Consider the following 17,695-nt stretch of genomic DNA (forward strand, 5'->3'; position numbering starts at 1 on the left):
ATATGATATTGTTTAAAATAATGAAACTCAGAGCATGCCAAACCTATCAGATCTTATTGAATAGCAAAGATAATTGGAAACAAATAGTCTCATATAACCAGCCACTAGGTATTCCTATATGCATATATATATTCCTATACAGAATGTACTAGAGGTTCTCCTTTTAACTTACGTTATTATAACTATCTCAATTGCTATGTTTCTGTGACTACAGAGAGAACCCCTGATTAAGTTAGTCTAATATATCATGTGTGATGGAGCTCCCACTGGTTCCTTTCTACGTCCAGTGCAATCAGACCCTGAGCTGTGCAAGATCTAAACAGGGTTGTTATATGACTTTTCACCTCTGCTTATCAAATTTCTAACATTTTTTTCTCCTGAGATTTTGAATTTCAGAATTAATTTATTTCTCACATAGCAATTATTGGGTTATTTTTGGCCTTTCTTTTCTTTTTTTCTTTTTATATTGATTTTGTAAATACCACAGTGTGTGATACAATCTTTATTCATGTCACTCATGTTCATTAATTAATTTTCTTTGCAGATGGTTTTAAACTGTATAGTTTTAAACACCACCCCCCCCAAAAAAAACCAGCAATCGCATTTACCACTGTCAATGATTCTCTGCTGAGAAATGCCTATAGGAGCAGGAATATAATATTTATCAAAAAACTGGAGAATGGATTTTCTTGGTGGAAGATGTAGATTTGAATGCAATTGTATAAAGAGCCGTGGTGGCTCCGTGGTTAGAATGCAATATTACAGGCTAATTCTGCTGACTGCCTGTTGCCTGCAGTTCAGTAGGTCGAATCTCACAGGCTCAAGGTTGATTCAGCCTTCCATCCTTCCAAGCTCAGTAAAATGAGGACCCAGATTGTTGGGAGCAATATGCTGAGAGGGCTGTAAAGCATTGTGAAGCAGTATATAAGACTAAGCGCTATTACTATTGCTATTTGATGATGACACAGAGAGCACAAGAAGCAAACAAACAGTTCTACTGTAACAAACAAACAAACAAACAAACAAACAGTTCTACTGTAGGTTTAAAGGTGGTATGCATTTTTATTTATTAAATATAGTAATAACAAATGTTAAATGTTGGAATGATGGGATATAAATTAAAAAAATGTATTAATAGTCCGTAAATTTAGAAAAAATATAATAGAAGACAATCATTTCAAGTTTATTTTAGCTGCAGAGACAGAACTGTGGATGTCAGTCTAATGTACTATTACTTTTATTTTCCCCATATTAGGCAACAACCATTTCTAGTGAACATATTTTGGTAGCAATCCTGCCAGGGTTACCTACCTCAGCTGAACTCTTTATTTTGCCCTATAAGAATACCAATGGAGAAAGTAAAGAAACAGCTGAAGATCTGCAACAGGTATCTGGTTCTTGTTGGTTCATTTTAGCTTACATAATAATGTTGAACTATTAAGAAATTTACATTAAGCATTTCTGGAAAGTAGAGATCACACACATCTCACATTAATATTAATTTATAGCCATTTTTATTTTTATTTTGCATTATTCATGATATAATCTTTCAGTTTTCTCTAAATTGTTCCTGCAGTCGCTGAATAAGTACATATTAACAAATTTAAAGGAGACAAAGAAAAAAAAAGGCTCAGGATTTCATAGTCTTAATAACAGTTGCTTTGTCAACAGCACTGATGTCCTTTTCATCTTAAGGACGGATTACAGCAACATTCAGTTCTTGGGGTTCCTTGGAAGACCACATGGAGACATTAGTTGTGTAGACTGATGCTGGAAGATGATAGCCACTTTAGAGGGTTACTCCTATGTTTGGGTCACTGCCATTTTAATCAATAGAGTTCAGTTGGTTTTAATCTGTAACCCATGGTTTCGATCCCGATTTTCTTATTTGGATCTATTCAACCTTAGAATCTACAGCTTAAATAATAAGAATTTATTTCAAAGCATCTATGTTTTTGGAGGGCAGGGGAAGGAAATGAAAAAATAGTTGAAATTTTAGATTTCAATATAATAATTTATATTGCAGCACCATTTCTATTTCTATTAATATCATACATTTTATAAGACGGGATGAATGGAAGTTTTTGATTTCAAAAAGAATTATACACACACACAAATGTATTTTTGATTGAGGATTTTGTAACATGACAGGGATGTAAAAGTAGACTTCACATTTTATGGTAGAAAATCTCCAATCCACAGACAGAATGAAAAAAACCTGACACATTTTGTTTTATATTCTAAATACTTCTAACCCTGAAAGCTTTTCATATTTACTGACTCTTTAATGCTTTAGAGGAGCCACAATGACTTGGTTTTGCCAGTTTCTGATAATTGTTATATAGTTTTAGTAGAAAGGGATGTGTTAATTTCTTCTCTTGTAAGTCTGCAAAGCCCTAATATTAAATTTCTCATTAATGCAAATATATTTTCATTTGAGTAATGAATCAGTTTATTACATACATGCTTTATCAGCTAGCCAGTTTTACTTTCATTGACATTGAACTCTAATAATGATAAATTAATTGTTTAAAATCATTCTAACTAAGATTATATTTTGTTGAATGCGAGCTCTAATGTCTTTACAGTTTTTGGGTAATTGTCCTGCAATCATGCATACATGCAACCGCCTAATACCAAGAAGTGGTGGTTCCTTTATAGAGCAGATATTTGATTTTGGATGTTCTAGGAAAGCCCCCCTATGATTCAACTGACTAAAATTATTTTTTCTAAAATTTTGGGCCCTCATAATTTCTGACATACAAATCTTACATTCAGGCCAAATCCAGAGGAGTTCAGTCTGTTCTTTAAACCACTCTAGGTTTTTTAGAGTGGGCCTGATGTTTCTGCTCAGCATTCAGAACAGCACATATTAACAATATTAGAATACCTCTAGTGATTTTAGTCCTTTATCCCATATGAGATTCTTATGAGACATTAATCATGTGGATGACTTTTACCCTGAAAGGTATAGTATTTAATCATTTTAAAAAATAAATAAATAAATTTAATAATAATATCAACAACCACATCAACAGCAGAAGGATTATTCATAGTGTAGAAAATATATATCACTGGAAATGGCAATAATCCGATTTTTGAAACTGAAATAAGATTATCTGTATTTAAACATTTTCAGTTTAGCTGCAAACTTAAATATGCCAGCAGTAGCACAAGCTCAAAGCTTTAAAGTTTCTGTGTTGATGATGAGCTTATAAAATTTATAATTCATGAACCTGAACAAATTTTAGGTCATTTTAGTTTTCTTACAAGAATATGTCAGTACTATTTTGTTGTTGATATGCATTTTATACTTAACAAACTTGTTATCAGTACAAGGCTGATGACAGACAATATTTAGCTGGGTTGATTGAGTGATTGTGTACCATTGGATAACCTAGTGATCACATAGATAGATTTTCTCCATGATTATCTGCCCCTAACCTAGTCCTTCAGGTCTTCCAATAATGTACCCATAACTTTGTTATTGATTAACCTCTTTTTCTCTTTCCTTCCATATTTCCCAGCTTCTCCAGACAGCTAGATACAGTACATAGGATCTTCAAAATGCCATAATTTAAGTCTGGTCATTGTGCCATGAGTGTGAAGTCTGGGTTATTATTTATTCAATGATCCATAATTTTTTTTGGTTTTTTTAGCAGATGTAATAGTATATAGGAAAAACTTGGGAGATGGGCAAAGTGATGCTACTTAGGGAACTATTAGGTAAGAGACATCATAGCCCCCAGCTACATAATGAGTGCTACATAGTGGAAATTTTACTTTCAGACTTGCAAGATTGATGTCATCCTTATCAGTATGTTATCTCTCCCAGGTAAATCATGCAGGAAACAGGATTAGATTAACTATTTTTATTTTATTTTAAGCCTATTTTAACAGAATCTTGCAAAGTCTAAAGTACAGACTTTCTGCTGTCAGTTTTAACTGCTTGATACATTAGGGTGTATCCTTCCTAATGTGTTGTTTTTTTGTTTTTTTGTTCAGCTACTGATAGCTCCTGCCTCTCTTGTCTGATTTATCTGTTTTCTAGGCAGCAACTCTTCTCCTTGTACCCTAAGGTCCTCCCTACATTCCATCACACAGATAGTCCAAACATGACCAAATAAAGTAACCCTACTTTATTGTAAACCTACATTAACAGAAACATGCAGGTCTAAAAATTCTCCCACTATCATCTTTACAGCTTGATAATGTCGGTAGAGTTAGTTCGGAACCTCTTGCTTCACCCATTATGCTCTGCTATCTCTTGCCTGACCATTCTCAAAGCAGCATCTCTTAACCCAGTCTCCTAAGGTTTTTCCTGCATAGAAATACAACAGTCCATGATATTCTCAGGAGTGTTCTCCAATACCAATGTTCAAAAGTGTCAATAATAATAAAAATAATTATAATTAATACTTACTGTAATAACCTCAATATGGGCCTTGTTTAGTTCAGCGAGGTTTCCTTATGAGCAGAGTCATAAATAGATACCTTGTTTCTTCAAAGTCCAGCTTCTTATACCTTCACACACCAGCCAAATCCAGAAAGATTCTGTTAAATCAGACTGAAATCACCCTAGTTCATTCTTGCCTGATGTTGAAATTTATTCTCAGTAGCCAGAATAATGCATATTAAAAGTATTAGAATATCTATAGTGATTTTATTCCTTCTTTATCCCAGATGAGATTCTTATAAACATGAGAATAACTGTTTCACCCTGAAAGACATAGTTTTAAACTGGTTTTATTCCTACTGAATTGGTGAATGTGTGCTAATGATCTAATAAACTTCTGACTTTATAGCACTAATCTTAATTTATTGTATAAGCCACAACGTTTAGTTCATTCATTTTGCTGAAGTCTCTAATCATTTCATTTACAATGAAAATCTGTGTTTATTTAATATTTTAAATCAAAGCAAGGCTTGTATGCAAAAGCAGAAAGAATGAAGCCACCCACTGTATTACAGTGCTTCAGAGCCCATTCTGATAAATCCAGTAATGATATAAGTAAAATATGGTCAGAAAAGAAGAAAATTGTATAAAGCAGTGGTGAAATCTAATTTTTTTTACTACCAGTTCTGTGGCTGTGGCTTGGTGGGCGTGGCAGGAGAAGGATACTGCAAAATCTCCATTTCCACTCCACTCCAGGGGAAGGATACTGCAAAATCCCCATTCCTTTCCCACTCCTTGGGAAGGATATTTTTGCAAATATGGGAAGGGAATGGGGATTTGGGGGAGTGGGATGGGGATCTCCATTCCCACCCCACTTTGAGGCCAGCCAGAGGTGGTATTTGCCGGTTCTCTGAACTTCTCAAAATTTCCGCTACCGGTTCTCCAAAACCTGTCAGAACCCGCTGGATTTCACTCCTGGTGTAAAGGGACTTGAATGAGAGAAAGTCTATTTTACGCTCTGAAAATAGGTGATATCCTGTAGCAAGAGTTAATTGTTACGAATTTCTAATTCCAACATTTGAACTACTATTCGCTCCTTCAGCTAGACTTTCGAACCGCCGATCCCCGCCGCAGGGAGACGGAACCGACTCGCTGGTTCCGTCCCAGGCGCCTGATGGACCCTGAAAGGTTCCAGACGGAGCTTGGGCTATTCCCTGAGGATTTGGCCCACAACTCGGCTGGAGCTCTGGTTGCCGCCTGGGATCGGGCGGCGGCTGGCGCTCTAGATCGAGTTGTGCCTTTGCGGCCTCTGACCCGGTGCCGATCTCGTTTAGCCCCTTGGTACTCCGAGGGGCTGAGGGAGATGAAGCGCCGGAAAAGACGCCTAGAGAGTATCTGGAGGGCCAGCCGATCCGAATCTGACCGGACACTAGTTAGGTCTCAAATTCAGACCTATCTTGTATGGCGATGAGGCTGGCAAACGGGAGTATTTTTCCAACCTCATTGCATCAGCAGATAATCGCCCAGCCGCCCTGTTTAGGGTGACCCGCTCGCTCCTCCATCAGGGAGCGGTAGAAGATCCCTTAAAGGGTCGAGCTGAGGAATTTGGACAATATCTGTTTGATAAAATCGCTCAGATTCGGGAAGGGTTGGACACAGACTGGGTGGATCCGGACGGGGTGAGGGAGGCAGGTCTTGATGTTATTATCTGGGATGAGTTTGATCCTGTGATCCCTGAGGACATGGACAGGTTAATGGGGAGATTGAATGCGACCACATGTTTATTGGACCCGTGTCCCTCCTGGTTGGTATTGGCCACCGGGAGGTGACACGAGGCTGGCTCCAGAAAATCGTGAACGCTTCTTTGATGGAGGTGTTTTCCTGCCGCCTTGAAAGAGGCGGTGGTGAGGCCCTCCTCAAGAAGCCTTCCTTGACCCAGCTAGTTTAGCAAATTATCGTCGGTCTCCAACCTTCGCTTTTGGCAAAGGTTGTCGAGTGTGGTTGCACGACAGTTGCCCCAGTACCTGGATGAAACTGTCTATCTTGATCCATTCCAGTCCGGTTTCCGCCTGGTCACAGCACGGAAACAGCCTTGGTCGCGCTGGTTGATGATCTCTTGAGGGCTCGGGACAGAGGTTGTTCCTCTGTCTTGGTCCTATTAGATCTCTCAGCGGCTTTTGATACCATCGATCATGGTATCCTGCTGCGCCGACTCGAGGACTTGGAGTGAGTGGCACTGTTCATCGGTGGTTCTCCTCCTACCTCTCCGACCGGTCGCAGACGGTGTTGACGGGGGGACAGAGATCGACCCCAAGGCGCCTCTTATGTGGGGTGCCGCAAGGGTCGGTTCTCTCGCCTCTTCTGTTCAACATCTATATGAAGCCGCTGGGTGAGATCATCCGTGGTCTTGGGGTGAGTTGTCATCTATACGCTGATGATACTCAGCTCTATATTTCCACCCCTAACCACCCCAACGAGGCTGTTGAAGTGATGTCCCAGTGCCTGGAGGCCGTACGGGTCTGGATGGGGAGGAACAGACTCAGACTCAATCCCACCAAGACCGAGTGGCTGTGGATGCCGGCGGCCCGGTACAGTCAGCTAATTCCATCACTGACCATTGGGGGCGAACTATTGGCCCCCACGGAAAGGGCTCGTAATCTGGGCGTCCTCCTGGATGCACGGCTGTCTTTAGAAGATCATATGATAGCCGTCACCAGGGGAGCCTTTCATCAGGTTCGCCTGATACGCCAGTTACGCCCCTTTCTGGATCGGGCTTCCTTATGCACGGTCGCTCATGCCCTTGTTACATCCCGCCTGGACTACTGTAATGCTCTCTACATGGGGCTCCCCTTGAAGTGTACTGGAGACTCCAACTGGTCCAGAATGCGGCTGCGCGGGTGATAGAGGGAGCATCTTTTGGCTCCCATGTAACACCCCTCCTGCGTAATCTGCACTGGCTCCCAGTGGTCTTCCAGGTTCACTTCAAGGTACTTGTCATCACCTTTAAACGCTCCATGGCCTAGGGCCGGGATATTTACGGGACCGCCTACTGCCACCATTAGCCTCTCACCGACCAGTGCGCTCTCACAGAGAGGGACTCCTCCGGATACCGTCAGCTAAACAATGTCGGCTGGCGACCTCTAGGGGGAGGGCCTTCTCTGTGGGGGCCCCTACCCTCTGGAACGAGCTCCCTCTGGGGCTTCGTCAACTCCCCGATCTCAAGTCCTTCCCCCGCGAGCTGAAGACGTTGCTGTTTCGAAGAGCAGGACTAGCCTGAATGTAGTTTTTTAAATTGGGATTTTTAAAAAAGGGGTTTAAATGAGGTTTTAAATTTGTATTCAAAAGTCAGAGCATCAATTGAATTCAACTATCTATTCTTTAGCTGTTTTTAATCTATTATATGTTTTCTGTTGTTGTTGTTTTTTTGTCTGTGAACCGCCCTGAGTCCTTCGGGAGAAGGGCGGTATACAAATATAATAAATAATAATAATAATAATACTAGAGTTCAGCATTGCCACACCACTAATTAAAGTGTGCTGGATTTATAAGTGGACATAGCTATAGGGGTTCTATACACCAAGCAGTGAAAATTAGAAGGCACTTCAGGTTTTAAAGAATAAGACCAATATTATACTCCTGTGGCTCCACTGATGAATGTGCATATAAAGAAGTAGGGAGGTGGGGGTGTTCCAAATCTGCATTTGAAATTGTGGTATTGTTCTGAATGATACATAAATAAAACAGCCTGAAGTCATGCAAATCATATCATTTCAAGAATGTCATAGGGATCAGGACATATACTTTGAACTGGGTGCCTTAGTTTGTCAAAGGTGGCTCGGGAACTTTTCTTTAGTATCAATGTAATTTGATTACATTTAGGGGTGGGCTAATCAGTCCCTTGCCAATGTCTTAGGCATTTTGTTTTGTACATGTTGATTCATTATCATCCCACTCAGTAGATTATTAAAAATGCATAAAAGTATTGTTTTTGGAAATACTTTACCCTAAATTATGAGATTTTTATACGTATTTATTCAGCTAAACTTTCCATTTTCTTCTCATTTTGCCACTTTTTAAAGTCAAGACCTACAATGCAATACATAACAAGGACATATCGAAGAACCCAGTGATGTGAGAACCAAGAAAAATGAATTTATCATATAAAGAAGAATATGAACAACGGCGGGATTACAATAAATTCTCATGATATCAAAGTTACAATTTAGCGTAGCAGAAAGTGTGAAAGTCAATCCTTGTGGCTCAGAGGAAAAGCAGCTTTCAGCAAGACACTAGAGGGCAGCATTGCACCTTTCCCTGTGAATTCAGGCTCTTGTACATTCACATACAACCTTAGTTCATTCATTTTATTACCTAATTACACTGAATTGGATTGTTGTCACATTGAACTTCATATTGAAACCAATTGCTAAATATGACAATTCTGCTGTTGACATTTTATTCAGAATTCACAAAACATGAAGTATGTTTTTAAAACTTGAGATTTTGACTAAACATATTCATTTTTGAAGTTTCTACATGTCAGTGAACCTTTACTTCTGTTTATATGAATGTTTATTCAGATGCAAGATAGGTTGCCTAACTGTATCTGAGTCCAAGCCTCATTGCCTCGGATTGCAGTATAAACAAAAGGTTCTCTAATAATACTTTCTTTTTGCTATGTATCATATTTTTGATGTGTCCTTCTATCTTTGTTATGATTGTCTCCATGGTAAGCATCATGCAGTATTTTCCAATAAACAGTGTAGGGGCACTTTTAACGGAAGTCCCAATTAGCAATTATAGGATGGCCTGGGTCACAATGAATATGATAGTGGGCAATTAAATATATAGGGACAGAGCCAGAATTTTAGATATACAATAGTTCTTTTTTTTTTAAGCTCCTTTTTTAAAATGGATTAAATCTATCTGAGGCTTGTACTACAGTTTTTATATAAATCTTATTTGAGTTGCAGGAAACTCTTGCCATATTTTTTGAGAAATTATAGTTGAGGTGGGATGTTTAAGGAATATGGTTCACCACCTCAGTTTGCCAGCTCCTGTTTTAAACCTCCTCTGTTTCCTAATTTGAAAGTGTAGTTTTGCTTAAAAAGCTACCTCTTTGAATTGCTGTGATCTTCGGTTTGCAGATCATGATGTTGTTATGTTATGATATAATTACACTGCATTCAGGTTCACAAAGCAGTTGAAATAAATAAGTTGCTGAAGAATATGAATCCTGCTGACAAAAAATGAAATACCTATAATGTAAAATAAATGTATACAAGTGTCTTGATAGTAGTTTTGAATGAAAATTGTTTGTCTTTCTATTAAAATTAGTTATTGTTATAGTCCAAAATTCATGTTACGGCATTGTCACAGTGCACCAGCTTTAAAAGTAGACTTTGACTGAAACTTGGTTGTGCAAGTGCCGGTAAAACAAATAATATTTTAAAGAGGAGAGAGTGCTGCATTAATCTTTCATTTTATTTAAATGAGGCTTTACCCCAATAGCTTCTCTTGAACTCTACATGTTATTTTATCATGTGCAGATCTATTACAGTACATTAGCTATGAGGGTATATTTTGGGGGATGGGGCAATATCTGGCTCAAAATAACAAAATCAAGGAATGACACTATGAAGGCAATATTTTCCTTTTTCAGCAGGTTTTTTTATCACCATAAGATTAATTATTGTAATAATTATAGTTCCAGCCCTACGCAGTATTTGTCTTATGGAAAGCCTGAAACGTAATCCATCCCCTGCTAGGGTCTACAATTGGGAACAGAAAAGGCATTTTCCAAATATGATAGACCCAATGTGAGTCATAGGGAATGTCTATCACTATCCATTTCCCCTCATATATATCTATATCTATATCTATATCTATATCTATATCTATATCTATATCTATATCTATATCTATATCTATATCTATATCTATATCTATATCTATATCTATATCTATATCTATATCTATATCTATATCTATCTATCTATCTATCTATCTATCTATCTATCTATCTATCTATCTAGATATATATATATGTTTTCTGAGGTTTTCGCGGGTGTTTGTATGTAGGTCTTTGGTTATTCGGGTTTTCTCCCACGTAAAATTGGAAGTGTTTTGGCGACATTTTGACGAAGTCTCATTTGTCATCTTCAGGCTTCAGCTTCGTGCTTCTGGGAGCAATGTGTGATCGCAGCTGTTTCTTCCTTTTAACTGCTAGTGGGGATTTGAACTGATTGGGTGGGAGCTTGGCTGTGATCTGATTGGATGGGGGTGGTTTTGTGCTCTGATTGGCTGGGGGTGTGTCCTGTTTGGGTGGGGGCTTGGTTGTGCTCAGATTAGTCTGAGTTGCAGGGGGATTTGAGCTGGTGAGCTGCATTGCTGTTGTTTGGCTTCGTGTTTGTGGTCATGCTACATCTTCATAGTGGGTGTCAGTCTGCTGCATGTATGGATTGGAGGGGTTTGAAATGGCTAATGTTGCAGCTGCGGTCTGGCTTCTGGTCCTTGGTCGTGCTTCATGATCAGTGTGGGTTTGGGTCTGCTTTCTGGGTGGATGTGGTGGTGACATCCTGTGTGGACCTCGTGAGTGTGGGTCTGATGTCATTCCTCATGTTAGGGACTCATTTGTCAATAAGGGTGGGTTTCCAAATGGCTGGTAGGCGAGAGGTATCATCTCGTTTGTTCATGCTGTGTGGGCGTTTTTCTATCTCGATGGCTTCTCTGATTATTCTATTGTTAAAGTGTTCAGTTTTGGTGATAGTTCTGGTCTTTTTAAAGTCAATATCGTGTCCTGTGGCTTTAAGGTGTTGGCCCAGAGAAGAAGTTGGTTCCTCTTTTTTGACTGAGTTCTTGTGTTCTTCAATGCGTGCACTTATTCTTCTGTTGGTTTGTCTTTTGACTGAGTTCTTGTGTTCTTCAATGCGTGCACTTATTCTTTGACAAACCAACAGAAGAATAAGTGCACGCATTAAAGAATTGTTATTGGCCAAGTGTGATTAAACACACAAGGAATTTGTTTTGGTGCATATGCTCTAAGTGTACATAAAAGAAAAGATACCTTCATCAAAGTACAACATTTACAACACTTTATAATAGTCATAGGGTACAAATTTAACACTTAATGAAACAACATGTAATGATCGTCATAGGCTACAATTAAGCAATCAGTTATATGTAGTTATACGTAGTTCATCGACTGCAATTTTTTATATTTTTGGTGTAGAACTTCAGTATATATTGTTATTTCTTTTAATGTACATAATAACATGATTCACCAACTGGCAGATTAAATTATGGGGCTGAGAAACCATTCATAAACATCCATTTGTTTGTTAAGAAAAGATTTATATAACATATTTATTTCATTTCTGCATCAAGACGTTATCATTCTTTATTTAGCAATCAACATTATCTGAGTTAGGATATTATTTTTGGCCTTTGTGGTAACAAAAGAATTTATATATATATATATATTTCTTCCTTATTCTAGATTTCAGAAATATTGGTCCAGAAATTAAACCAAAATGCCATTCAGTTCGATTTAAAACCTGGAGTTAGAATCCTTGTTCATGCAGCTCATTTAACAGCAGGTTGGTACTGATTCTTTAACAATTGAGCTAGCATTGCTGGAACAAGTTAATTGACAATGCTTTAACGATAGAATTGTAGATTTTTAATGTTCAGAATATTTTTCTACTTTTATTTTATTTATATGTATTTAAAATATTTCTTTGTGATAAAATGCAATACAATATATAGCTAAAGTTCTATTACATTTATTGAAACTTAATCACGGTTAATGTCCAGAATATTAGAAAAAGGAAAATGCTGTGAGTGGAGGTAGTCCTCAAGATTTAGTGGTAAGGGATACCTTTACAATAGAGATATGCTACATACATTTTTAAATTCACTTCATGGTTTTGATGACTGCCAGCACTTCTTTCTATTTCTTCATCTTTTTAAAAAATCAAATCAAGAAACCAAATTTTGAAAATGTAGCTGAACTTATATGTGAGTATGTCACTGGCTGCATAGGTATAATACTTTTGTATATAAGGATAGAAATGAACATCATTCACCAAATTTTAATTCTAAGAAGATGCAATTTATTCATACAATTTTATTCAAAAGTGCTAGATGTATTTATAGTGATGACTACCTAAAAGGAGAGTTACTTTTTATACTAGAGACTGAATTAAAACACCCCATGAGTGCCTATCTACGTTGCAAGCATATTCATTTTTGTTATTATCTTTGGCTATTTTAATACATGAAATAATGTCCAGAAAAAGTTAACCTGAACTGTCACAACTATAGAAGATTAAAAAGTGGTTTTGTTTCTTGGTATTAACATTCCTTGAACTTCATCTGCAATAGGTAATAGTCTGAGAACTGAAGCCACTAACTTCCTGGCACAAACAATTGAAATAAAACATTATAGACTGAAAAGTTTGTAGTCTGTGTATAAGATGTTAAGATTATAGAAGTGCCCTAATGCAGATAATTGTACAGACTGTTCAATAACAGTGCAACCTTGGTTGGAAAAGTTTAAGAACATCAGTGATGGTTTGTTAAAAAAAGGAGTAGTCATTCCACATGTTCTTTATGTGTCTGTGACTGACTGTACTATTATCTAATTTTTGAAACTTCTTTTTAACTTTTTATAGCTCCACTCATAGATGTCACACCTAGCCATAGTGGTTCAGCCATGCTAATGTTACTGTCTGTAGTATTTGTGGGATTGGCAGTATTTGTAATCTACAAATTCAAAAGGTATGTGAGGTTTTTTCCTGACTTTCTTTCCATCCTTCTGTCAGGTGTGAAAGCATAATTCAAAGAGACCCTTAGCATACACATAGCAATGATGGTTTTTGTTAATATTTTAGGAAGATTCCGGGCATTAATGTTTATGCACAGATGCAGAATGAGAAAGATCAAGAGATGGTCAGTCCAGGCAGTCAAAGTGAAAGCATTCCTAATGTCCCTCAGAGGGAGCTGATGAACCCACAGCAACTAGTAGATGAGAAGTTGGATACCAGCCCATAGGTAAATAAATTAAGCCAGTCAATAGCTGGTCAAAGTTTGCATTCTGATTGGCTCAATCTATTCTGACTTTTCCAACCTCTTCTGCTAAAACACTCAATATTCCCACTGATCCATTAACATATCTAAATTTCTCTAAACTAACATAAATATCTTTACCCCACCTATTTAATTAATGAGTCAGAAATTATGAGGTAAAATTTTATTTTCATTGTAATAAATGTCACAATAGTTAACTAGAACTGGGGAAAAAATTTTCTTCTAACATCATAAATACCTTTATATTTCCCAGTTTTTGATTTATATCTTGTTGCTATAAAATCATCTAACTATGAACTTTTTAATGTTTTATGACATATGGCACTCAGAGTCACTTACTGAGATGTTTTAAATAAACAAATAAATAATTAAACATTCACTAATCACTAGACAAAATATAAAATTCTCCTTTATGGTATCATGACAAATTACTAGCTATCATTATTACAATACTAGCTGAATTTATTTTTCTATTTTTATTCTTTTATATCTATCATATCTTTTAGGCAATCTCTCACAAGAATTAAACTGAACACAAATAGAAACCATTACAATTAATCCAACAAATATTATAAATAAAAAGTTGTGCTTTCTAAATACCTTTGCACAGTCACTGCAGTATATCCCATCACACATGTTTCTCAAACTTGACAATTTTAAGATGCATGGACTTCAACTCCCAGAATTCCCCAGCCAGCATAAAAGGCTCCTTAAGATGGACATCTCTTTATAGTTTTATTGATTTGTGGAATCATGCAAAAAAAAAAAAAAGGATAATTTGAGTAACCTAAGGCTTACTAATTTAGGATGTTAGCGATAGTCATTATTTTATATTTCAGCCAGAAATATATTTACAACCATGGTAAACTTTAAAAAACAGGTATAATATAGCTTCTCCAGATAGGTCTAAGAGACCAACTATTATTTCAGTTTCAATTAGAATTTCTGAATTTCATACAAAGGCAGCCATATATTAACGAAGTTTGGATAATCTCTGAGGAAAGCTTTACTGGAGGTGAGTTTGCCAATGCACTACTTTCAAATTCTCTGCTGCACATATTAGCATGACATGGGCCTTTAGAACATAGAATGAAGGGTACCTTGGAGGTCTTTTAGTCCAATCCCTTGCTCAAGCAGGACTGAGACCCTCTGTTCTTTGAATATAGCTTTTGCATGGACTCTATCTGATTCATCTGTTTGTATTCGAGTTTACAATAATATTACAATAATATGATCAGCTCACAAAATTTGAGGATAGAATTTTTTGCTTTATGTTGAAGCTAAATGTCAACATTTGAGGAAAGATATGAACAATAAAGTGGGTGATGCCAATAGAAAAGAAGTATATTTGATTTGATGTCATTTTAAATTCAAAGGTATATTAAATTAATAGGTATAGCTAATATCTACATGATTTATGTATTTAATATTTTCCCAAATTTGACAAAAAAAGAAGAAGTAATATGTAAGCAAGTTTTGGTGACACAGTGGTTAGAATGCAGTATTGCAGGCTAATTCAGCTCATTGCCAGAAGTTCGATTCTGACCGGCTCAAGGTTGACCCAGCCTTCCATCCTTCTGAGATCAGTAAAATGAAGACCCAGATTGTTGGAGGCAATATACTGACTCTGTAAACCACTTAGAGAGGGTTGTAAAGCATTATGAAGCAGTAAATAAGTCTAAGTGCCAACTAGCAATATTTTGGAAAGGCACAAGTTATGCATCCTTCTGGAAATGAATTATTAATTATGATCAAATGCATGCAACTGTATTTATTACTGAAGCTGTTTTTGTACTTTATCCTTAATTAGCTTCATTTCTCTTCCTTCCCTTTCCCTTGCACATTTGGATTAGTATTCAAGGATTGTACTTTTAATGAATCCAACTGATTCTGGCTGGGGTTATTTGTAGGGTTGCCAGATTTCCAAAGACCAATTCTTGTTCACAAGAGGCTATTGGGAGGAAAATCTCCTGGACATCCTGGACACCAACCAGCGAGCGTGACCAGACAGCCAAGGACTGCCCAGGGTCCAGGACCAGACAGTGCATAGACTCTTGCCCTGCTGATAAGCACACTGGCGGTCAGATGTCTGAGGAATGCTCGTCAGGCGCAGGTGCGCTGGGTTGCTGGCCCGCTGATTAGTACACTGGTGGTCAGCTGAAGGGGTGGGGGACTGGAGCAGCTGCCTGTAGGGCACAAGGCCAAAGTAACCATGTTAAAGTACATGGATAAGCTGGAGCCCTTCCAGAGCTGCCAGTCATAAAGTTTGATTATAAATATTGTCCTGGGCAGTGGACAAAGCAGGTGGTTTCTATACTGTCCAAGTTCATCATGGATATCTGGCAACCCTATTTGGATTTAGCCTTGGCTGTAATCCAAGCCAGTAATTACCATAATTCAACTTAAAAGTGTTTTGAAATGGGCTCAACCTTGGACAATATGACAGAGAGAGAAAGAGAGAGAGAGAGAGAGAAAGAAATTATATCCTTCTGTAATCATATTTTAACATAAGGTGCAGTTTTTGTGCATATATTTGTCTTATTGCTTCAAGAGCCTCTAATGGCCAGTTTAGGTGATAATTAAATAAATAAACAGACTTTCAAGTCTATAAGCACTCCATATAGAATGCAGGTTTAGAGATGGCATATACTGTAGGTTTCTTACTTTTTGTAATGTTCTTCTAAGGCTTGGAAAAATAGATTTCCAAAAGTATATGTACTGGACTGAAAATTCAGAAGCATTCTTAATGTATGGGAATTGCCTATAATGGCAGAAGTATATGTATATGACTGAAAATATTTCCAAATGCATATAATGATTAAAAATTGAAAGAAAAGCAGCATAGATTCATAGAGGAGAAGATTTTCCCCTGAAATCCATGCTGCATCAGCAAAGAAAGTAGAGTTCATGGTCAATTCTATACAGATGTTTTAGATAGCCCAAAGATGAGAATTTTAGGGATTTTTGAACAAAGTAAGTTCCTCAATAATTCTCTAGAAATTAATGACTAAATGTAAACTCTGATTCATGGCTTCTTTTTTTTTTTGCTCAGTTTTAGGCCTTCAGTCTTTGACAAAAGACAAGAACCTCAGCTGATTGTCAGAGCCCTGTCACTTTATATTTAATTTCAAATGTTACCAAAAGTAAGCACTTTAACTCAAAGATATCCAACCCGTCCAGTTCCTTTCTTCTGTCACAGGCTGGGCTTTAATTTGACAGGGTTAAGACATGCTCATTTGTATGGGAACAAGATATGTTCAGCCTTCTAAATGACAAGCAGGCTCTCAAGATGAGCATAATGTCTCAGTGAGGAACATTTACATCCAAAGTATTGAAAATCAGGATATTGAGAAGTTTTTTGTTCCCTCAGTCGCACCTTGTTATTTTGCTAATTTAAATTTATTGTGTTTATCTCTCTTTACTACAGGAAGTATTTCCACAGTTGCTGAGACTCAAAGCACAAAAGAAATTCCTACCTGTATTAATGTTTGAAACAAGGACACCAATCTATCTTTATCCCCTTCATTCATATATATATATATATATATATATATATATATATATATATATATATATATATATATATATATATATATATATATATATATATATATATATATATATATATATATACAAAATCTCATACAAAATGAGAGAGAGAGAGAGGAACCATTTGGACTTTCGATTCTTCTGATGACAAAAAAGGTTTTTAGCTTTAAGCCTGTGCATGTGGATGTCATTTGGGTAACATATTTAGAATGTACAGGTGCTCTATTTTAGTGGGGTAAAAGGAAAACACTACTTTCTCTTAATTCTCTTCCCATTTCCTTTTCTAATCAAGATTTACATGATCCATACTGATATAGGCCAAAATGTGCATGGGGTATTTTGGGAGGGAAATTAGGTAAACATAAACTTGCTGACTTTCAGTATAACTCCTAACGTTTTTAGCACTGAGGGATTATAGATGACTTTGGCACTATAGCCTACATTCCTGAAATACAGAAAAAAATACAGTTTTTAAAACATAACAGATTTATTATTTTCCCCCTTGTGTTTTCATCTGGTATTTTATGTACTTCCTGAAATAATTTGTATGGCGTTCTTTTAGTTTTGTTAAAGGCAGTGTAGGACAGATAAAATGTGTTTTTCACTGCAAAAAAATCAAAATACTTCATACATAGTTGATTGACACTTTTATTCATGCCA

At 36.9% G+C, this 17,695-nt stretch overlaps 1 protein-coding gene across 1 annotated transcript in view; it reads left to right on the forward strand.

The window, feature by feature from the left end:
• SORCS1 (sortilin related VPS10 domain containing receptor 1) overlaps positions 1-16,978 on the forward strand; it is a 508,480-nt gene extending 491,502 nt beyond the window's left edge. The window contains exons 22-26 of the mRNA XM_058189114.1: positions 1,256-1,387; positions 11,895-11,994; positions 13,072-13,177; positions 13,291-13,446; positions 16,909-16,978. Of these exons, the coding sequence (XP_058045097.1) occupies positions 1,256-1,387; positions 11,895-11,994; positions 13,072-13,177; positions 13,291-13,446; positions 16,909-16,978 (564 nt within the window). The remainder of the gene's footprint in view (positions 1-1,255; positions 1,388-11,894; positions 11,995-13,071; positions 13,178-13,290; positions 13,447-16,908) is intronic.
• The last annotated feature ends 717 nt before the right edge of the window (positions 16,979-17,695 follow it).

Source organism: Ahaetulla prasina, chromosome 6 (genome assembly GCF_028640845.1).
Source record: "Ahaetulla prasina isolate Xishuangbanna chromosome 6, ASM2864084v1, whole genome shotgun sequence".
NCBI classification, from domain to species: Eukaryota; Metazoa; Chordata; class Lepidosauria; order Squamata; family Colubridae; genus Ahaetulla; species Ahaetulla prasina.